This window comes from Struthio camelus, chromosome 15 (genome assembly GCF_040807025.1).
Source record: "Struthio camelus isolate bStrCam1 chromosome 15, bStrCam1.hap1, whole genome shotgun sequence".
Taxonomy (NCBI): Eukaryota; Metazoa; Chordata; class Aves; order Struthioniformes; family Struthionidae; genus Struthio; species Struthio camelus.
The window spans coordinates 10,742,056-10,765,884 of NC_090956.1; the positions used below are offsets into that span (position 1 = coordinate 10,742,056).

General features: G+C 43.0%; 1 protein-coding gene across 6 annotated transcripts in view; it reads right to left on the bottom strand.

Annotated features, from left to right (window-relative positions):
• The window catches only part of XYLT1 (xylosyltransferase 1), a 227,521-nt gene that overhangs the window by 29,616 nt on the left and 174,076 nt on the right, over window positions 1-23,829 (bottom strand). For all 6 annotated transcript variants that reach the window (XM_068908101.1, XM_068908102.1, XM_068908099.1 and 3 more), the window contains 3 exons: window positions 17,454-17,534; window positions 5,383-5,599; window positions 3,133-3,309 (listed from right to left, as the gene is read on the bottom strand). In XM_068908101.1, the coding sequence (XP_068764202.1) occupies window positions 3,133-3,309; window positions 5,383-5,599; window positions 17,454-17,534 (475 nt within the window). The remainder of the gene's footprint in view (window positions 1-3,132; window positions 3,310-5,382; window positions 5,600-17,453; window positions 17,535-23,829) is intronic.

Consider the following 23,829-nt stretch of genomic DNA (forward strand, 5'->3'; position numbering starts at 1 on the left):
TGGGTCAGTTATTTTGAAATAACGGCTCACCTATCTCCTGAAGTAAATTTGCATTAAGTTAAGTGCGTGCTTTTAAAACTTGGTTACAATTCCTGAATCACTTTACAGATGAGTCTACATGCAAACACTCTGGCAGAGAAGTGACAGACTATTTACAGCCGAATAGCTATTCCAGATAATGCAATGTGTGAACATGTCTATAGTGAAAACAAAGCTGTACAGAAGCTATTTGGACTGTGCTTATGCTAGTAAATAAAGTAGGGTAGGGCCCATGCCCTGCTCCTGAGGGCAAGTGCCATGGTGCATATGCATCCATATGGCTTGACTGTTCCCTATAGAAGAGGTGGCCTCATCTATGCTGGCTGTTGAACAACCCCTGTTCCTTTCTCCTGAGCCCTGCTCAGGCATTGCTAGTTGGCATGGGTCAAAAATACGCCACAGAGCACGCTAACATTTACACAGCATGGACTACTGTGTGCCAGGGCCTAACCCATGCCCTGGCCCTGCTCATTTCTGGTATAATGCCATCAGAACGGTCACCCGAAATTAGGACAAAACAGGGATGATTGATTGCTGTCATCGCCCAGTCTCTGTACGACATCTGAGACCAGGGTAAGGCTGTAGCATCATGATATGAGGGCTGGGGACAAGGGCGCGGGAGTGGATGGAGGCGAAGTCGCAGCTCCACGCTCTGTGCGACTCAGCAGTCCCAGACATCAGCGAGAAAGCACCACTACCTCCACTTCTGGGACTCTGCGAACCAGTCCCTGGGCACTACCAGTCCCCAAAGTAGGCCAGATAACTGACTTACAACTATCACCTTCCTGAGAAGCTCAGTAAAGAATTTAGAAGGAGAGTCTAAATGAAGTGGAAAAGAAACCCAGATTAGACACAACCGTTTCTTTCAGGACAGGCTTCAGGAGCGTTTATCCTCAGAGTGAGCAAGGGAGATGAACCAAAGCCACAAGAATTACTGCACAGCTTGGGTTCCTTCCCTGCTGTCCACTCTTTGCATATTTTCAGCAATAAGCATTCCTTTGAAGCATCTCCCTCTATTTAATTTATTTATATTAGCACATGGATGCTGCTTTGGCCTTCTCAGAATGAACCCTCTAGACCAGACACTATGCTGAAGTCAGGAGAGCCTTCTCCAACCCTTCCCTCTCCCTTCATTAGCAAACTGCTATCTGTCTCCTGGGGAAGAAATACAAATGTCTGGATACCAAGAATATGAGGACAGCAGCAGTATTTTTCCCAAATGGCTGGCTGTCAGGGAACAAGTCAAATAAAAAGAAAAATTCTGCGCAAGAAATCTAAGACAACTATTATGGTGGCAGACATATTTTCTTGTTCTCTACTTTGGCCAGTCCCTTTGTACCAACAGCCACCTTCTGCTGCCCTGCTCTGGGCACTCCATGTGCAGGAGTGTTTGTGAAATCTCTCTAAAATGCCATGTTAGCAAGAAGACTGTGCAGCACTAGCGGTCGAGCGGGCAGAGAAGAGTACCGTGGGCATGGGGGCACAGAGTTTGGAAGGGCCAAAGCTGGACTTTAAGCAGGCCCGTGTGAGGTGACACATTTCACAGTTTCTGTAAAGTGTTTTTCAGGCCTTTGGTACTCATCTCTCTGGGCTGTTCACAGCATGGATTTGGCACTGCTAGGCGGGAAGGGGATTTGGGAGAGATGCCATCCATGGCTGAGGCTCCTCAGCTTCTGACCAGGCCCTTACAGCTTCTCTGCTCTGCACTCAGCAGAACTTCACGCGTGCCGCCAGTTTATGTGCTGCTTAGCCAATTACCGTTAGCTTTTAAAACGCCTCTATTTTGCCTTTTTCGTATTTGGGCATGAGTTTTGAGGTGCTGAGGAGTTCAAAAGCGCCACAGACCATGGACAAATTCTTTGGAGGACGTTCATGTCTGCTTGAGGGTGGCTCATGCGGCGTGCTCTCTGACACCCTCGCTGCAAGCCTCCTGGTGCAAGGTGCAAGGCCTTACTGCAGGGCTCTCTTATCAGGCACATGTCAGAAACTGCCCTTTCAGCTATTCTAATTTTGAACTTTCCCTTGCTGTTCAGTTTACCTGATAGTTTCCTGAAATGTTGTTATGGCTTCTTTTCCCAGCATGAAGCAGGTTAGCCTCTGCAGACTTTCAGTAGCTTTTTAAGATCTCCCATTTGTTCCGCGCTAGAGACTTTTCTGAGATCAGAGTTTGGGAAAGCAGAGGCTCTCTGGGATAATGTCTCATTTGCTCTTTTTATGTCTGTGTCACTGACTTCAACTGCGCCTGGTAGGCAGCGCATTATAATAAAGAAAAGATCTCTGTTTTGGAGTAGTCATCATTTTTGTGTTGTAGGGTAACACACTTCCCATCCCACACAAAGCCTGAACAAACATGCTTTATGCAGGGAACCCTGAGGAGCTGGAGGGATGGAAGTGCAAATCTGGTGACCTTGAAACAAGCTGTTGTTCATTCTTAATGGAAGATACGCAGGCCAGATACAGTCTTGAGATCAAGTGCACCCTTGAACACGAGAATTAGCTCTCATGTCTGCCTTGAGGAAACCGTATCACAAAGGAATCAATTAAACTTGTTAAGGCAGTACTGTGAAACCTGGCTGACCAAAATCTCATGACTCTGGCCCCCAAACCATGAGATAAACTTAAATATAATCACGTTTAAGAATATAATAATGAAAATTGTTTTGCCTTGTGCTATATAAGCCTCTAGTAGGTACTCCAGTCAAATTGTTTAGCTTTCTTTTAAACTGTGAGGATGAAAATCACTGTTGTTTTACTATGAAAGGCAGTAGTTTCCTGAAATCATGAAAGCATCTGAACTATATAACCTTGAAAAAAAAACGTCTGCAATAAATTCACAAGACTAATGTTGCTACCTGTGTGAGGTGCCTCAGGTTTCCATCCTTCCCAGCACAGCAGACCGACCAGTGGGAAGGCTCCAAAGAGCTGTGCGACATCTTGTCACACAGCGGTAAGTCTCGAGTGGCAGAATACAGGAGAAGAGACTTTTCCTTCTCCTAAACTGCTGAGGCCATGCAGCTACCCTGCTCTCCACACCCAGGAGCAAGAGCCAAAAGCCTCCTTTGGGGAAATCAGAGAAGAGAACGCTTCAGTTACCTGGAACCTGTGGAAGTCTGCTGGTTTGAAATCGTTAGGCGAACAGCCACACCAGTCCACAATGTGCTTGTACTGACATTTGCAACCCAGTTTACGGTTCCAGTTTGTGATACGCAAATTGTTGTCCACCATGGAGTCACAGTATGGGCTATTTTCCAGAACGGTGTGAAAGAAGGACTGCAAGAAAAAAAGACCAGATCAGTGTATTCACCTCTTCAGACTTCCATTTTCTCCTCCAGTGCCGCCTGTGGGCCTGAACCGAACTCAGGTGACTTATTTTCTTTCAAAATGAGAGGACTAACAGCTTCCATTGTTTTGCCATGTATAAAGGACGTTCCACACATATGCATCCTATAGAGCATGACAAATTATAGCACACTATAGACACAGCCAAACAGTAATAGCATACATTTGAGGGCACACTACAATAAGCTGGCACAGAATAATGGCCAGCTTTGGACACTGGAATGGAAATGCACCGATGCCAGCAATTATTTTATTTTTATTTCAAGTGTATGAGCAATTTAAGAAATTCCCATTATTTCCCTTCAATAAGTTACTCTCTGGTCCAGCAAATTCAGGGTCATTTTCCTGAGCAATGCGTTGATGATAAATCTCAAGTTGTTTTTTAAGACAACTCTCAAACCTCAGCCACCGCCATGGCTATCATGAAAAATACAGTCTCAGAGAGCTCTTCCGTTGGTCTCTGCATTTCCAGTGCTCTGAAATGCATTGCTAGTTGAATGGCCTTGTACTGAAATATACAGTTCACCCCAGGCACCAGAAGGACATTCTGCCTCCTGCAATTACATCCGAAATCATAAGTCTCTATTTGCTGACTCAAGGCAGCAAGGAATTCCTATTGGGCTATCCTAATTATATCACCATAATTTCAGCTATTACATAAATCTTGGGTGATGGGGACTGATACAGCAGGTTAAAAGGTCAGTGAAGGCAGGGTGATTTTCAGAAGTGAGACATGTATCTTGTAAAGAAAACCTTGTAGAGAGAAGCAATAGAATATGGTCAAATTTAGCTCTGTGAGAGATGATTTTAAGAACAGTTACTTCTTTCTAAAATCAGCTATAGTACAATCTATAAATAGCTGGCATTACATTAGCATGGCTGGCCCCCAAATAATCCCCCTACCCTTTTTAATGTTAAATGACAGCTCAGTGAATATGGATTTTATGCTTGAATTGTTTGGTTAAACCCATAAAGGCATCCATTCTCATTCAAGCGAGGGGAAAAAAAAAAACCCTACCCAATTACCCATTGCCCTGTGTCCTTTCAGAACGATACAGAAATTTCTGCTAGATAATGGATGAGAAGGTTATCAGAGTTGAGAGAAAAGGTGATTTTTAACAGAAATGGGATTAAAGCAAGATTATTCAACATGTGTGTGGAATAATAAACCTCAGTCAAAAGATGACAATCACTGTGCTCTGCTGCAAGCTAATAAGCCTAAATTTGCAAGACTGTTCTCATCAATCTCTCAAAATGTTCAGGGGCTGCCAGTGAGGAGGGAAGTCATGGCTTTAAAGACAGTCATCAGTTCTTCCTCAGGACGGCTGCATGCTCCGTAACCTCGGAGAAGAGCCTGACACGGCGAGGAGCGGCGTACCTGCCAGGGCAGGAGCCCAACAGCATGGGAACGTGCCCGGCCCTGTGCTCTACTCGACAACAGTGCACGTTCCCTGGCCACGGTCCATGCTAGACCCAAACCTGTCCCGGTGGGCGCCCCCTTTCTGCATCGCTTGCAGCAGGAGTGATTCCTGAATGATCTGAACGCTTTGTGACTATGCCTGCTAGCTGAGTTTTCAACGGAACAATAAACCTTTGTTTGCAGAGTTTTTATTTTTAAGTAGAAAGGTTGTATAATGGCGATAAGAGCTACTTGGGAAGACATTTCTCCATCTCTAACAGTCTTCAAAGTCTTTGTGGAGGAACAATTGGCAAGCAAAGGGCAGCTGGATTTTTGGCTGCTCAGTAATAGAGTAATGGGCTCAAAAGCATAAGAGAAAGCCACTCCTTGCAAAAAGGTCCCACAAACAAACCAACTAAGTGACAGCAGAAGTAGTTTAACGCTAAAGAACTGACTTGTCAGGAAGGTAAAATTCTCGTTACCAACAGTGGGACGATCCAAAGCCCGCTGAAATCGAGGAAAAGCCCCTCCGACTTCAGTGATCTTTGGAACAAGCATAAAAGTTGCAGTTTTGAGAAAAGAGGGATTGCTTTGAATTCACATACCTCAGCAGGAAGCAAAGTGTAAGAGTAAAATCTCTTCATCTTTGTTACCAGGTCGTCATTGGAATAAGTTATGTACTCCACAAACTTCCTGTTCAGGAGAAACCAGTCAGATCCTCCATCGACCGCGATTCCTTCGGGGATCCGTCGGTCCCCCAAACGCCACATATGCGTATCACATTCCAGGAAAAGCCGATCCAGCCCTTGTTTTCTAATAAATCTGAAAGAACACAAAAGCAGTCATTAAAAGTTAATCTGTATTTTGTTATCATCACTAGCTCGATAAATAAAGAAGCTACTCTCCCAAACAAAAAGGGATAAAAAGGTCACTGTTTATATCTCTGTTCTGTTCATAAATAATGTAGAGAGGTTTAATAAATGATTAGTCAGTTATACATTCCAGTTATAGGGGCAAAGATCAATATATTTCTTCTAAACATCATTTACACCTTCTACTGACCTTAGACAAAACTATGCAAATTACAGAGCTCAACTGGCGTATTTGATATATGCATTAACTCTTTACAAACCACTGCAGAAGAACCACAGCATGAAGAGGAACTAAAAATAATCTATGTAGTAGTCTTCTGCCTCTAAATAAATGCATGTTTTTGAAAAATAGAAAACTGTACATAAAGCGAAAATGACCAATTTCCTCCCATGTTATTATTCCACGAATTTTTCTACTGGGGTATAGTTAATTAGGAAGAAGTACAATTGCATTGCTCTTTGCTGTGGAATGAGTTTATTTGCTCCACTTTCAAGTCTACAGGGAAAAATATTTTGTTTATTGCTGAACCATGGGTAAGAAGAACTGTAGAACCGTAATGTTACAGAAATGAATTATTTGAAACCACTATAACACGAAAAAGCAGCTGCCAAATCAATCTATATTTGAAAACACTTTGGACTGCATGCCCACAGGTGTTTTGGGACTGCCTGATACAGGTTTTTATTTGTTATCCCATTTTCAGAATTATTCCCCAGAAAGTCAAGCCTGGCAGATGTGAATTAGCAAATGCTTTCAGAAGGGGGGGCTGAATTCCATTAATAATCACAAGTTGCTGTATTCAACAGATCCTACACATTTTGAGGAATAATAAATGTTAGCTAATCAGACTGTTTACAGTAACTAACATCCACAGCTAATCGGCCAAGACCACAGATGTCCCTGGATTTAAGAACTGCAGGCGAACTAGAGCTGCATCACCTATAGGACCTGGTTTAGGATCTGGTCATAAATCTCGATTTCTACATCTAGAAACATGAGTGTTTTGCTGCACAGTAGGCTAAATCTGAGGTTAAAGTTGCATTCTGTATCAGCCTAAGAACTGAGACACAGTTATGAAATGGCATACATTAATTTTCAAAAGCACCATAAACAACTTCAGGATCTATGTCCCACTGATAGCTATCTCTCTCCTCACAGTTATGAGGAAAAAAGCTCCTCTGTCCTTCACAACAGTGAAGGGAATGTGCAGATGAGAGTGGAGAAATTTTTCTTTCCATGAACAAGTTTCTAATTTCATGTTCCATTATGAAGGATAATAGAAAAGTCTTGCAATTTTAATGCAGCGCTCTGGAATTTAATCTTCAAATTCAATATTTATGCAGTTATCTCCAAATCAAATATTAATGTGCCTGAAAGTTTGGTCATTTATTTATTTTGTTCAAAACTAAATGCTCATTTGAGTTAATTATTTTAAGAAAATAATAGAATATCATTGACCATATATAAATAGGGAAATAAAGTTCTCTTCCATGAAATGATTTTTTCAACTGTCTCTACCAATTTATCACCTTAAACAAATTCAGCTTTACTGTCTAAAGCTGGCAATAGAAGAGTGTGGCCACATGCAACATCAGAAGGTCCCACCAGCAAATCTACCCTTGCAGCTTCATGTTTTCCAAACTGGTCAACAGGCTCTCTGTTTGTATACGTGCACAATTCGACGATTATTTGAGTTAATGGCTTGGGGTTGGGGAAGCAAATCTCGGCACATGCACTGAAATACGACATAACTGGTTCTTGGGAGCACGAGTGTTTTCACAATAAATTCCAGTCCTAAAATGTTACAGGAAGATGTTAATAGAAGAAAACTAAATGCACTGTCCAACCATTCATCCTCCCAGAAGGCAGCACAGCCCAGCTGAAGAGCAGCCATATCTTTGGAGACCTGCAAAGGGACAACACTTTTGCTAATGCTTCTTTAAACCTTTCCAGAAACTTTACATCAGGTTTTAAATATGTCAGGTTTTAAATAGCAGTAACAATCTAGTAGGAAGAAGCTATTTCTCAGAAGGATCACTTTTACTACTACGACTTCACATATAGTTATTACACCTAAACAGTATAACGTACTAGCATAGAAAATAATTTCCCTTTATGTGTGAAACAGTGATTTACACAATGAGCTTTGAAGACACAGCTCTGCACTGGGTGACTGCTCATTATCCATTTATGTTCCTTGGGAACCAAGGAAATCCAGTGTACTTAGGATCTGCTGGAAGCTAAATAATTCTGCCCAAGGATGCGGTGAGTTGCTCTAGCAGGCCGAGCCTGGCATCCAGAGAGCAGAGCTGCGCACAAAGTGAAAGAGGTGGACGCAGCTTTCCTTTTTCTCCAAACTCTTTTCTGGGATGACTGATGCTACTAGCTGCTCCAGCAGAAGGGATTCTGGCACTCAGGGAAGCAAGAAGCTCCTCTAAGCATACTGCATACTGCCTGAGGTGCAGGGAGAGGTGCTATCTAGATGTCTTGGAGGCCTCTTCAAGACACCAAAGACCCTATCACACTACAAACAGTTCATAAAGATTCTTGACTAGCCATCCAACTGCATCTGGAGCAAGCCACCTGCGAAAAGAAAGATAAGATGGAGGGCAAAATCTAGACCCTGCTGATTCGTTTCTGATTTAATGCTACATTTCCTCAGTTTCTGGTTATGCTCAATGTAATACCAAAGAGTGCACTTGATAAAAGTATGCCAAGCGTCAAAGAGAGCAATGACATGCACACAGTAGTGATCTTCCCTTCAAGTCTTTCTCTCTTGGGTTTTATAGGACACTTAGCAGATAACTCCCAAATTACAGTAGAAAAGAATGGATTAGTGATAGCATCTCATTAACCTTATTCAAAGTGCACAACTTCAGGTGCTTTCTGGCATCCTGAACTTTGGGTAAGAAAGACTGGCATACCTCTGCTAACTGCAAATGTCCTTCCAGGACAATCTCATGTAATCGTATGATATGGTAAGCGATCTGCAATGCAGATCGCCATCAGATGAAGACACTTGGCCTTTCTCCTGATCTAAGACAAGTGACAGGAAGAAAATAATGATGATATGAAGAAAGAGTCAATCACGAGAAAGGGAAAATAAAATAAGGCCAAGGTTAAACAAAAAGCATCTCATTTAACCTTATTCCACAGACGTTTTATGTTCACTCTTAATCAATTTTAATTCTTCATAAAGGGCCTTCAATTTTGTGGAGGCTGGATTATATTTGCAACTAACCAGTAGGCATAGTATAGTATTTATACATCTTGCTAGGTGAGCTCATCAATCAGCCAACCAGAAGTGTGAAAGCTGCCATTTATGCCCCGACTAAATGTGGATGCAGCCTCAGGGTTTACGTGGTTCTGGGTTATTATTTTTTTGCTTTGTTAAAAAACCACCTAATTGTAACATATGACGCGTCACACCGGCTATAGTTACTTAACAGTCCAGAAAGCTCATGACTGAAATACATCTTAGGAACTACCTCTCTCTCACTTTGTAGCATATTTAAATGTTTATAAACACATTTAAGATAAGACTACAGGACTGTATAACATACATTAGTAAGATGTTTAGCAAGAGCTCCTACAACACAAATAAAAACAAATAGCTCAGCGCTTCTTGCAATATATTTTAACTCCTAACAAATACTGTGGCACAGTTACTTAATATTAGAAAAAATATCACAAGCAAAGGTCAGCCTTCTGAAGAGTTGTCACCAAGTGACACTGCATAGCACTGTAACTCTGAAAGATCCCCACGACTGAATTCTCAAGTTTTTACAATATATAAGATAAAGAGTTTTGTCATTTTCTGGTTTCCAGAGTCTATTAAATGAATAAAGCTTTCTCATATCAGAAGTTACCAGATTGCTAAACTTTACTCATCAGTAAGATTATCACTGAAAGGTTTTTGTCTGGAAAGAATATAATTTTTAAGGAGGAAAGGCTTCCTCTTCCTAAATGTTTCCTGGTTCTGGCCTCTTGCCTAGAAAGCTTGCTGCCAACATTTTACTGTTAACCAGACATCTCTTCCAAGACCTCATTATCACCATTCGCTATACAAGAATAAGAACTAGGAACAAAAGTCAAGGGTATATCAGAGAGACAATCCATCACACGTAGAAAGCCAGTGTCAAAGCAAGGATCTGCTGGGCTTGGAGCCAGTCTGATATCACAACAACGTTCTCTTGAATGCGGGTGGACAAACCCTGCACGTTGCTTTGACCGTACCTACTGCTCTTTTAAATTCTCATTAGATAAACATTTGAAGAAGTCACCATTTGGGTGAAAAAAGCCAAGTAAATATTTCCATGGATATACACGCATGTGAGGCAGCTTGGCAGCAGTGTTTACCCAACCATCTTGGAAACTCCTCCTGGAGTCAGTCTGTCTGGAAACAGAGAGAAGTAACTTGCAATTTAGGTGACCAGGTAGAAAGCAGAGAACAGTAATTTGACAATCCTGAATGTAACAGTTGCAACAAATAATTTGTGAGCAATCCATAAACTACAATACATCTCCATAAACCACTCACTGAACAATTATTTATAATAAGTAAGTTCAGAAAATTCAGATCTACACAAGAGCAGTTGCATTCCCTGACCACTGCAGGCACAGAAATCCTGGCCTTTCGCAAATAAGTGATGAAATTCCAGTTGTCTGCACACAACCCGGACTTCACCCCATTTCCATGAGTAACTCTATTCTATGAAGAGTTACACGGCATTTTAAAAATCTGAAATAATTAACGATTGGCAATTTAGGCACAGAGCTCACACTGTGCCAGATAAGCATCTGCTTTCCTAAGATGTGATCATGCAGTATGTTTCTGAAGGCCTCTTTTTGTTGTGCTAAAAGCCTCTAGGGCTAAGAACAACCCTCCCCCCTCAAAAAATGGAGTTGAAGCTTGAAAAGGAGAACAATGTCAAAAAGAAACAGCACCTACTTAGTCTGTCAAGATTAGGAAGAATTCCTCCTGGTATGACAGGCAATTGGGTGTGAAGAAAGTGCAGAATTCAGAATTCCTGCTGTTTCAAAAGGCTATGAAAAAACTCTTGGTGTAGATAAAAAAGACAGAAGAAAAGAGAGAGAAATAAAAATTGCAACCCAATTTCCAATGTGTTTAAACTGCAGCATCCTGAATGCAAATGTTTCCAGGTCAAAAATAGAATTGCTTCTTATCATTCTTTAATTCCTTTACTCTGAAGAAAATACTATAAACACAATACTATCCTACCAATCCCTTAAGCTTTAATGCCAACGTACAAAGAAACATCAACAAAATTATGAAGAATTTCTCTCTTGATTGGATTTGCTACAGTGCGACTGGGCTCATTTCATATGCAAAAGCCCACACTGTTAGCAAGTAAACAAATCAAAACGCTTTTAGTAGCTTTGCCCACTGTGGTTAATGCTTGAAAGTTAAACAGGAACATAGGAAAACTCATACCTTTTTAATATGATTAGTGTTCATCGTTCGTACCTGGGTACGTACCCTGCAATGCAGGGGCGAGAGCCGACCTCGCGGACACTGGTAGCACTGCCGGGGCATGCAGGCGAGGCTGCTGGAGACCCCAGGCTCCCCCCAGGACTACAGGAGCGCTACTTCTATGCTTTAGTCACATTGCATCTCTACATTATGATTAGAAGTAAATTCCTCATGATATTTTCTTCACCTTTTCCTAAGAGTTTACTTGCACTGGTTTTGAAAGATCTGATTTTCCATCTTCTGGGAATCTCTCTTTCAAAGGAAGTCTTTAAAGAAAGCCCTTAATGCTTTGTAGGATTTTAACTTTGCAGGTCAGGGGGCAAACTCAGCAAGTGTTCAAAAAAAATTAAAAAAAAATTACAGAATCGTTGTAGGTGTAGGAAATTTGCAGGGTGTACTTTTTGCATTAACGACCCCACGAGGACTTGCCTCGCTTTGACAACCGCTCCCCACAGCCCCTCGTGAGCACACGGCTCTAGGGGAGCTTTCAGAAGACTTTCCTGTGGGTTTCCTTCCACTGCTCTTCACTTACATCGTGTCTTAACAAACACTGTAATTGCTGTTACAATGACAAAATCTTAATGGCTGCCTCTCACGATTACAGAGGTCACAACTCAAGTGTATTTTTGTCTATAAAAATAAGCAAAACGGGGAGAAAACTGCAAATGACAGCATTCAGAGATGTACGTGAATTCACCACAGGCCCAGATTCAACAACGTGAACTCTAACCTTGCTCTGTGTCCACTACATGTTTTTCTAGATGATTTCTTCTCCCCTTGCCCCCACTTTTTCCTCACACTTTGCATTCGCCGGCGGTGGAGCGTGGCACCCCGTCCCCTGCTCCCGCTCCCCGCGGGGCCAGCAAATCCCAACTGCTCACGGCTCGGGTCGGAAGCACAAAGGGACACGCTGTGCAGAGGGCACCCATGCGTCCGCCACAAAAATATCCTCCTAGGGGCTGCTACTGCGCTTCGTATCTCGGTATCTGCAACTAGATGACTAAAGAAGGAAAAGGAAACGAGGGCTCAAACTTCCCAAGTGATGGAGTGCAAGACTGCGCCACTTCTACGCAGATTTCCAAGCAGCCAAATCTGGGTATTGATCTCTGAGGTACAAGGAGGCAAATTATCAGGCAGAAGGACTACAGGCTTTCTCAGCATAAAGCAATAAGGAGTATCTGAAAGTTAGCTGGAATGTCTGAAATTTTTAAACGCAGTCTTTCCGCACGGAAGGTGCATCTTGCTATTTCCATCTATACAGTTCATATGCCACTGCTGGGCTGCACTACTCACAAGCAAAAAACAGAGCTTCCCAGTCCGTGTGCTTCAGAACACTGATGTGTTTTAAAAAATTAACAAAAAAATATAGGAAAGTGAAATTTCAGCCAAATGAACCACCAAATATTTAGCATGAGCAGGAAGGTAAGCACTGCTGGGAGCTAAGGGGTTAAACTATGCTGACGGCAGGGATAACATTAAATTTTATTCTAGTATTTAGGTACTTAATGGGTGATTCATCAACGCAGCAATACACAGTAGCATTTACTGTGGGATCCATTTTCTAACAGACCACGAAACTGTGATTAACCCAGTGCACAGAAGGGCAACAAACAGCATGCGCCACGCTGGAGAAAAAGCCATGTCTGAAAGGGTGGTGCAAACACACACGGGTCAGCAGAGCTGGCCTGAGGAGGTGGAGGTGTGGAGCATGTCGGCAGGTCCCTCACAAAGCGGGGCCTCCCTAGCTGCCGAGAGCTGCGACGGGCTTGCGGTGCTCCTTACCAAAGCCATACAGCTCGGCGAAACAGCTCAAGCACAGTCCAGAGCCCACAATCCAGAAAGGGGCCAAAACCACTGGCAAGAACAGCATTAATGAGGAGAAAACAAGCAAACAGAAAAAAGCACAAGAAAAGAACCCAGATACATAACAAAACGTTAATGGCTTTTTTGTGAGCCGTTCGTATGCTGCCTATGAGTTCCAGATTCCTCAAAGATTTAACAGCCCCCAGCCTTCACAGCATGTTTTCGCCGTTTCCCAAACGACTACTGTGGCAAGGTTTCTAAAAAAAGTCTTTTCCCTGCCTGTCACTGAAGATGTCATATTTGACTGTCTTTATATTTTATAACACACCAGCCAGGTGCTGTTCCTGCCAAAAAAAACAAATCTTCCAGGCGCTCGAAATTGTAATAGCTTATACAACTACAGGGTTGTTCTTTTGCTTTTAATAGTCTTAAGATGGTGAAAAGAGGAGAAAATGTAAGTGTTGCCCACTAAGCGCTACGTAACGACTCCAGCCACTGTATGCAACTTCATTTCATACATCCAGCTCTCTAGGGAAATAATGCTTCTCCAGCTGAGTTAAGGAGTCATTTTCACCTCCATTCCCTTTTTCGAAGCCACTAAAGGAAAATCAGTGATGCACTTTTTAATGACTTTGGCATAACTAAAAGAAAACTTCATTCTATAAAAGGAAGTCTGGTTTCTCTCCTTATTTGGCACTAAAACATGTACTGATTGTGAACAGGGCTTGAATACCAAGTACATTGTAATTGAGCTGTATAAGCATTTCAGTTTTAAGATGGCACTTTTAATCTTTTTCTCTCTGTTGTACAATCCAAAGACTATGACGACTTAAAATTCAGAGAGTATGCAGATGTTTGCAGAGCAGACTTAGACAGCTGAACAGCGTATTGTTTAGGAGCCATTATTCATCCATGAATTAAATAAAAAGTAGCTGAAAGGGTTATACATTGCTTTCAGTGTTTTTTAAATGCTGAACTCCTGTATTATTAGTTCGACATATTTTGAGAAAACATCTTGGAACAAAGAAATTACTGTTGTACATGGGGCAGTGCTTAGTCTAGTCTGTGTCCTCCCCCTCTGTCATGGCCTCAACTAGCCCTTTTAAATAAAAAATCCTGTTCAAGGCTGTTTTGAGATAGCATGTCCACAGGGAAAGTTTTCTCCTATTGCTCAATAACTTGGAGGTTGGCCTGGGTCCCAAATCCTTTCCAAAAGCTGTCTTTTTTTTCCTCCCCTTAATTTTTATTGCCAAACCTTGAGGCTACTGCTTTTCTTCTAGACCTTACTAACCCCCTGGTCATACCACTCCCCCCATGGGATACTTGCTTTCCACAGGGTTGTGACCAAGGCAAAGTAAACAGTAAAACCTGAAAAGTAATTGGACAAATTAGTAGAAGAAAAAATCATCCCCGACTCTTAATGAGAAAGTAACAAAGTTTGGTGGTGGAAATTCCCCAGGTAAAGATCACAGGAAGCCCAAAAAATATTGTAAGGAAGCACCACTACCGGCCTGCCTGTTCTTTGCTCCTCTGCGGGTGTCTGCTGTAGGCAACAGGAGACGGGACATCAGCCTGGATGGGCCTTTGGTCTCATCTCATCTGGCCATTCTTATGTAAGGTATTTCAGCCCAAAGGGTTTCATAATTCATAACTATAGGCATAAAACTTTCTGCTTTCAGGGAGTATTTCCCTGTAAAGAAGCAGGTAGTGTTCTGGTGCCCAAAGCATGGTTGGGGTGGGGAAAGAAAGGAATGGGGTGACTCTGCCAAGAAGGGTTGTCTTGCTCCCAATTTGCTTCTGCCAGTATAGTTCAGGTTTGTTTTTTTTTTTTCAACATTTGAGCAGAAAGCATTCCTGTGTTAGGAGATAGCTCTTCTGCCCATACTTTCACTTGAAGATTTGGCCAGCAGAAACGAAGTCACTTTTTACATTTCTGATATTTCCATTTGATGGTACATCTGTGTCAAGCTATAGCCTCTAACATACAGCTGGTGCAAAAACTATGCCTATTGTGTTGCATGCTTTTAGCCGTTGCACTGAGAGGCAAAAAAGACACAAGCACTTCCTCTAATCAGAGACCTTCTGTACCTGGCTATAACTGGAACACTGACTCACTAGCATGATCACAACTTAACGTTTTGGAAATAAAATGAACGTTAATTGGAAAATATGTGTCAAACTGGCAAGGCAGAAGGTACATTTACCAGTTTAGACAAGACTGAGTTACTGAAACAGAACTGAAAGATCAAGCTCCAGATCTGCACATTAAACAATTTCCCTCTCAACATGTGGATGTAGAGCTGGAAATTCACCCCTTGTTATAAACAGAAGTCTAACTGCTTTCACACCAATGGATTTAACTGTTAACAAATGCCAATATTACTCAGAGGCTTCTGCAACTGCTGGCTTTCCTCTTGCCTCCACAGCTATCTGAGATGGCTTGAGGAGCGGAGCAGTGGGTCTCCTCGGTAGGAAGGCAGCTGGGAAGCTGCCGGGGCAATGTGGAAGAATCCATTCCCCTGATGGCACGAAGCAGGAGGGCTTCTGGGACTCACAGACTGCACGATCATGGCAGACAGAGATCGCAAATCTCCATTCATGTCCTACGTTATGTTCCCTGATGCACAGAGAATCTATATTAGAGTTCCGGGAGAAAAAGAAAACCTGCCTATGTGTTGTAACAGCCTAAAAGGGTTTTAATTGTTTATACATTCAAAGGGAACCATTGAACTAATAAATGGGTTGTTATCCCTCTGAGGAGAGGACAAGTGGCACATTAGCTCATTTTATTTTTAAATTAATACCGGATTAGCGCGTTTAATTGATCTTAATTGTTCTAACCCAGCTGAGGTTGGCATGTTAGAACCAGCTTGATGCATGTCATAATTCATTAGTTATTTTCCTTAGCCAGCTGAGGGAATTGAGGAGAATCAGGTGCACCAGAAGAGCAAAAAGGCTTAAGAGACCTGCTGCTTTTCCCTGGCCATTTCTCATTCCTTTTCTACTTTAACTCTACTGTCGATCACTATTGCCAGCTAGAGCTGAGCCTGCCAATCACTCTGACACTCTGTATTTCTCTTGTGAAAACTGTTGACTCTGATTTAAATAGCATTCCTCACTGTTATTTTTTACTACTTGCTATAGAATTTCTGCACGCACAAGATGAATGCTTGAGAGGACTTCATTTAAACAGGAGCATGACAGAATTGATAAATCTAGTGACAAGTGCACGAGCAGCTGAGAAGTAAGAGAGACCTGTGCACTCTTCTACCTACCCGCTGGGCTGAACATGCAACTTGATGTGTCATAGTCTCCATACCACTTATCTGAATCCAACCCTGCAGTATGCTTGACATTTTACAGGATAAAGAGATGACCGGGTGACAACAGACAAACTAAACCAACGTCTGTAGGTGCTAAGCCACTGGGACCCAGCATACGGAGTTGCTGGAACTGCTGCAGGACTGGTGGTATGGTACAAAACCATCGATAAAAGAGGACTACTGCAGTCAGATGGAAAAGATCTGCCAGCTACAGAGGCTGTTTGAAGCTCTGCAAACATGATGTTTGGTTGCTGCCTCAAAGCACAAAGCTGTAAGCGTGACCCATGTGCTGTGGGAAACACAGCACCCTCTTCACCCTGCAACCCACGCAGGGGGGATGAAGGTGATCCAAGGACTCTAAAAGCTGCAGCACACTGGAGCAACCCTCCAGTCACCATCCTCATCCTCCCTGGCACGGACAGGCTGCTATGGGCTCCCTCGGGTTGCAGAGATGCTTTGCTTGCCTGGAGCTTTGCTGATGCCTCCAGCTAGCGCAGGTGTGGGCCTCTGGTACGGCTGGTGCTAACGAGGGCACGGAGCTCTTGTTGCGAGGGGCAGTTACTGTTTGCAGAATGCCAGACTGGAAACTTGAAAATAGGCTTTTCAAGTTGTACAGTCACTGACAGACTACCTCTGTGAGACTTATCGGCAAGGTGCTGTGCCACTTGAAATGGATATTTAGGACTAATTCCTCCTCCTCTGTTTCCAGCCCTGAGAAATGATAAGGTTTCTGGAGTTTAAGCATGGTTCAAGATGCCTGTCTGGGCAGAGCTTGTGAAACTACCAATTTCTGATAAATGAGTTAGAAAGTGATCATCTTCACATGGAAGAACTGCTTAGAATGTTTGGAAACAACCAAGACGAGAACAAAGGAAAACCTCATGCGCTCACCTCCTCCTTAAGTACAGCTGCTGAAACAGCATTGATAAACTCCGAATATGGAGTAAGTATCAGTCTGTTTAACATCTCCCTACGCACACCACCATCTTTGCAAACGGACTGTCAGGAGAAGCCTTCCTGGACCAAAAAACAGCTGTCCTCGTGAGAGGGTTTCCTTCTCATTCAGTTTTTTTTTTTTCCCCTGGAGGAGGAAATCCTTGTCCCCAGTAACACGGAGAAGCAGTCACTACACAAAAACTCTTGGCATCACATTTAAAATAACATGAAGAAAGAGTCATATTACCTTGCATTGTCCCTCCCATGTGACTTCAAGAAGTTCATATCACGGTACCTGGACAGGAACGCGACTAGCTGGTCATTTGTCCTGCAAAAGAAACAACAAAAGATGTACAAATTATACTGTAAAAGCTACTCTCTTTAGAGTAAGTTATATGCTTATTTGGGACCATTACATGCATTTGGGACCATCTGCAGACTCTGGAGAGGAAGCAGTTTCTGTAAAAGCTTCCATCATGCTATTCAACTTTACTGTCTCCCTCTACTCAGGAAAGTGTACATGCAAAGAAACACAGCATTTTTATGTCTTAATGAATTATTTCACATCAAATCTTGGTGGATGTGTTAAGAATTTTAACTGAGCATGCATTAAGTGATACTGCTCACTGCTTTTTAAGTATCAAAATTCAGCCATGGGATGACTAGATTGAAAGTCCCACTTTACATGCTTTGCTAGATCTTTCCTAGGGAATTCGTTCAAACATCTGTTGGCATTTTCTTTGTCTTAGTCCTTGTTATAGAGAAAAGGCCAAAGTTAGAATGCGTAAAAGCAAGAGAATTTGGAAGTTAAAATCCCAATAAAATTAGTAGGAACGAAGGAATTTAGAAGACTAATTCCAATTAATATGACTGGCACTTTGACACCAGTATTTTCAAGATTTCAGCTGACACGTCCAAGAATGTATTTATGCTTGACAGCTTGAGTGGTCTGTTATTTCTTTAACAATGGGGCAAAAATGGGGAAAACTGAATAAATCATATTAAAAAGATCTTCATCTACTGACTTGCATTCAAAAACACAATATTAAAATAAAGATAGAACAGCATTTGAGCAATGGCCTCCACTGGATTTGATAGCAGAAAAACGGAAGCTAAAACAGCTGTCATTAGTACAGTATCTTGAAAACACTTCATTACCACAAGCCACAGAAAACCAAGTTAAACAAGATTCCTGTACAAAATGCTTCTAAGCTCTGGGGTCCGCTGCAACAACTTGGAAATGGGATCAGACTCGTAAACTATCTTTGTATACCATAATAACAAATTCTTCTGTCATCACAGGTAGCATTTCGTTATTGAACCGATGAACAAAGAACAAGTTAACCACTGATTTTGTCTGGCCCAAATATCTGCCTATCAGTCAATGTGAACGACTAGGCTGTAGGAGCTTGAGACCCTGCTTCTATGTTCCCTCATGTGAGCTTTAATACCTGCCAGGGTCAGACTCTGCATCTCAATTTGGCAACCTCAGAAAACTGCTTTCTGTATAGTAAGCTGTGCAGATTTTCGCATTTGCTGCTCCAGTGATTCTCCATCTTCCTGGGATGAATAGGCATTTAGTGAATTTACTTAGCAATGCTTCCACATGACATAGTTTCAATGGCTGACATCTTTGGGTGAGTTTCTAGGCAAAAGCTGGCACGCAGAGATGATCTTTAGAAATATAACAACATTTAGAAGTGCCTGAGCTTTAATTTTCTTACAGGACAAAAGTCAAATCGACCAAAGTAATAATCCACACCACTGAATAAAACATCCTAATTTAGAGACTGTTCACCAACCTATATTTCACTATTCAATAGTGCTCTACCAAATGTGTATGGACTCAGGGCTGCCAAACAAGCTTTTCAATTGTTGTCTCTTTGATTACGGCTTATAAATGCCCATATGCCTTTTAGCTCTCAGAATAATTAATAAATGACATTTTCTCACTTTTGAAAAAGTTGGTGGCATCTTGGGACTGCTTTTAATAGGATGTTAAAAAAAAGAACTTATGCAGAATTTTATTCTTCGTTAATCAAGTATGCTTCTTTTCAGGTTTGGACAACATGAAAATAGAACATCACATTTCCATTTGGTAAAACATTCCAGATTTGACATTTAGATTTATGTGGTCAAGCAATTCTGTGCTCACCATGTGAGCACAGAGAATTTCTATTAAGCTTTCATTCAACCCATTTGTTCTGGCCCTCATATCCTGAGTACCACCTAATTATTCCATCGCACAATATTAAAAGCAAATCAAAGGCATTCAACATGCCATCGATGCTAATGCAGCTGCTAAAATCCTCCTCACCTCTTGGAAAGCTTAGCCTTTAGGGTAAATATTTCCTAAACGCCCCTGGCCCAGACTGCCACCCCACTTCCTCGCCAGGACCGTCTCCCGCACCGGCGCAGCGCCTCTGGCACTAGCTAGTTATGATGCCTCTAGCACTCTCTGTGAAAAATACTAAAAACATGGGCCTCATTTTTCTCCCAGTAAGACAAGGGAAGGTTGAGGTTGAGGCTGAAGACATCGCTGGGAACAATACTGACTCCACGATGCCAAATTAAATTCTACTATAGCTCTGCAAATTTCTGGGAAAATTCACTGAGTATAAATTTGGCACAAAATCCTTTACTAACTATCACAGTATAACAGAAAGTAACAAGGGCAGCATATTTCTACTATTTCCTTCCTAAGAAGAAAATCAAAAAGTCACGGGGACAGGGAGAGCAGTTCATGCTATTTATTACAACACAGTAATATACACATTACATTTTAACAGTTTCCCCAGGGTAACACAGCACAAATACAGATCTCGGGAAAAGTCCTTCCATGGTTGATGTGCAAGGCTGGAGATGATAAATCTATTTAGGCAGCTCCCACTTTCCTTTCCCTTTGTAAGGGAACCAGCTCGGGGAGTGAGGCGAAAGGAACCACGATTAGCGATCTGATGGCCTGTGCTGCAGCAGCAGCAGGGCGGGAGGACGGGCGGCGCGGGAGCACAAAGGGTGGGAGGAAATGTATGGATTTGCAGGTGTGCAGCATTTGGCTGAGAAAGGGAAACTAATATTCCAGGGAATTTAGCACTGAGAAAAAGTGTTTAGGTAAGACAGCAGTAAGAGACCGGCTTCGGGGGGGCTGCTGGTGAGTTTCCCCTTGGCACCGGTCAACCTGGAAACGCGGCTGAGCTCCTGGCCAACGGCTCAGCTGAGGGTGATGGTCAAGTTAACAGCTAGGGATCTCAGCACGAGAAAGCTGAGACCAATAGCGAGGGGAGCTCTGCAGAGCTTGTCAAAGAAAAGCAAGGCCTGCTGCTAGGATGCTCTCATGAGCTGTCCTTAGCCTGGGAGCGAGGTGCCCCAGGGCATGGGATGTCATCTGAGCTGAAATAATTTTGGAATATGGTGTCCATATCAGTGATTGAAACAGAAAACTGGAAACCAACCCTGACTTCACATCTGCCCTGCATGAATGCGCTGGTGAGCTCTTCCAGGGAAGTTGTGTGAGTGCCCCCCCCTGTGCACAACCCCAAACCAAATTCTTCAAAGAGCAAAAGCAGTGCTGGGTTTGCTGCTTTTGAGCGAATCCTCCATGCCCTGGTGCTCCCCAAGCACAGATTAGAGATCCCACTGGTCTAGAGCTGTGAAAATACATTAAGAAAACAAAGTATTTGGAGAAGCTGAGGAAAGGAAAACAGGGAACTGTTACTTCTGGAAGACAGCGAACATTATATAAAATGCCCCTGATTTAGCAAGCAGCTTTTACATACAGGCAGCCTCTAGGATGTGGAGAATAGCAGTCACTTCAATGGGACTATGCCAAAACTTACACAACCGCATAACAATTTGGATAAGTTAGATCAAAGGTGCAGGAACTTCCCTGGGTAGCATACGTGTAGGAAAATGACAGAGTTTGATACTGAGCGGGAATGAAAAAAACCAATAATGACTGCTCCGTTAGCCTATTAGGGATATTTTGCAGAGCTCTGGTAGCTCAAAATAACAATAGGCTCTACTTTGACTAGCTATTGGCAGCTTCTCTCCAGGCAGAGGGATTTGCCAGGAGAGCAGAGCTGCTGCCATGGCTTCGACCCCCTGTCCTCTCCCCACCAGCGCTGCAGGAGGAGCGGCCACAGAAGAAGACAGGGCCAGTGACCTCCACCTGGCTCATCTCCTAATCCCACTGACCAGGGACAGAGATACAGGTCAGCCCAGGCCTGAATTACAGAAGTGGCTGGCTTGGGGGCGGACAGCCTCATCCTGAAATTTCCAAGCCACCCTTGCTCCTCTGTGCATTTATGCGGTATCTGCCCAGGCTCAACTGGAGCATTATGGACCTACCATCTTCTTAAGTAAGCGGGAATGATTTGCGTACCTGTGACACTGAAGAGCATGTGAGCTAGGCAAGCGTCAAGCAGTATCCAGCCATTAATATGAATCTCTCATTTATCTATTTATCTCAATGCATAATAGAGTGCTTTAATGCAATTTTGTCCACAGCCTCCATCTATCTTGGATTAGAACCTGCTATTTCTAACTTCAATTTTGTGCATAATTAGTGTTTTAAGCTAACTACTGTAACATGAGAAATGATTAAGCTCTCGGGTATTGGTTATGCCAGGGCCCTTTCAGAAACACAGCAGCAACACTGGAAGAAGGTTCACCACCTGCAATTATTATTCACATTTCTGGTGCCCACATTTTTACCTTGTACTTTACATAACACACACAAACACACACACACAAAAGACCAGTACATTTTCTGACCTATAAGCTTACAGCAGAAAGTGAAGAAAAACATATGAAGACCATGAAAGACCGTAAGCAAGACTACAATCCTCAACAGACAGACACATCCATCTACCAAGGCTCTCCTTGAACAGCAGAGGCACTGGCTGAACTTGCGGTAAGGTTTTGTTCAGAGCTAGCTGCATGACTGCCAGTGCCAATCTCTAATGTAGTGAAAACAGAGATTTTTAACTCCTCATCTCTACTAGCCAGCTTCATCTGCCCAGGGAACATTATTTTCAAGGAGGAGGAGCAGAAAGCAGGATTCTTCTTGCATGAGCCCATCTGCTTGACTCATCCACAGTATTTGTACGCGGAGGGAGAATGAGCTGGAAACCAAAGCAGACAACAGAGCTATCCAGCCTCTAATCTCGATTTTAAACAAACACTTCCATTGTGACTTTAGGGAAGTCACTTATTGGAAAGATTTGAAAACTGTGTGCCCAGAATCAGCCTGTCCGTACAACTGCCTGAGGCTTTCCTTTGAGATATTAACCATTCCCAGCTCTTTTCTAAGTGAGTCTCTCACCTCATGGAGAACGAGCCATTTTTACTCAGGTGTCTAAATACAGACATGAAGGTTGTACTTCCGGCAACCGCTTGACTGTGTCAAGCTCGGTGACGTCAGAGGGGGTCTTGCAAGGCCTGCCCTATTTGTGAGTGCACAAAGACCATCAAATACAATAACCTCAAAGTTGCTAACCACTTTTACAGAAAGCAGCTGTTGTGTGCATAAAAATATCACCAGTCCGCACACAGCGAGAAACTCACAGGCTGCTGTCACCTGTCAGCCGTGACTAAACCCAAAACCTCCCGGGGGAGGATGCTCTCAGCTTTCCGCCGGCCCGGTGCGTCGTTGCTTTGCATGTCCTTGCTGCGGCCTCCGCGCCACCGGCTGCGCCCAGGGCAGCAGCGGTCCCCGCTCCTCGTGGCCTCGCTTGCCCCAGTTTCTCCTCCCAAGTGGGATGGAGACGCAAGCTGATAACAAACCGATAAAATCGTCCGTCAGAGCCAAAAGAGCCTTTTCTCAGGGTACCTGAAGTTATGAGCTTGGGCTATGTAATTGTAAAGCACGGCTTATATTTGCATTTTATAACGTAAATGCTCCCCCTGCCCTAGTACTCCAGTTAAATTAGTTTTATTACTCAAGGAAATTCTAAAACAGCCTGATATAGTACCCAAAGGAAAAGTTCACACTCTCCGGTTTGTATTTCAGAGCAATAGCAGAGAAAAGGTGACATACACAGTTTACAGGATCAGCAGGAGCGGATGTCACAAGTCCCTTCCCTACACAGGTAAAGTTTTCTATTTTTACCACTGGAAATGTGACCTCATTATATCTCACCTTCTACAGAGAGGAAAGAACAAAGGTTTTTTAGGGGATAATTAGCAGAAGCAAACCTCAAATGGTGCCATGGACCGCCGGGGCAGGTCTGATCTCAATTTGCGCCCCGCGTCCGATACCTCTGGGCCGGGGAGAGACCCCCTGCCCCGGGGCCCGGCCACGCCAGCCCGAGAGGGAAGCCGGGAAAGTTCGTTCAGGCACAGCTGCTGCAACCCAAAAAACCACCAACTTAACCGAAACCAAGGCCAAACTGAAGAGCCCACCCATAATGACACAGCAGGGCAGAGGTGGCGCTGCTTAAAAACTGTTTTGGTTTCTGTTCTGCCTCCTCAGCTTACTTGGCGGCCCGAAGGCTCTGCTTATAATGGAAGTCAGAAGATGGCTCTGCTTCGAATCAACTGATCAGTGAGGTGTTCATGTCCTCCTTATTTCAGGCAAATTCCTAGATTGGGCTTATAAACCATTTTCTTTTTTAAGGACCAGG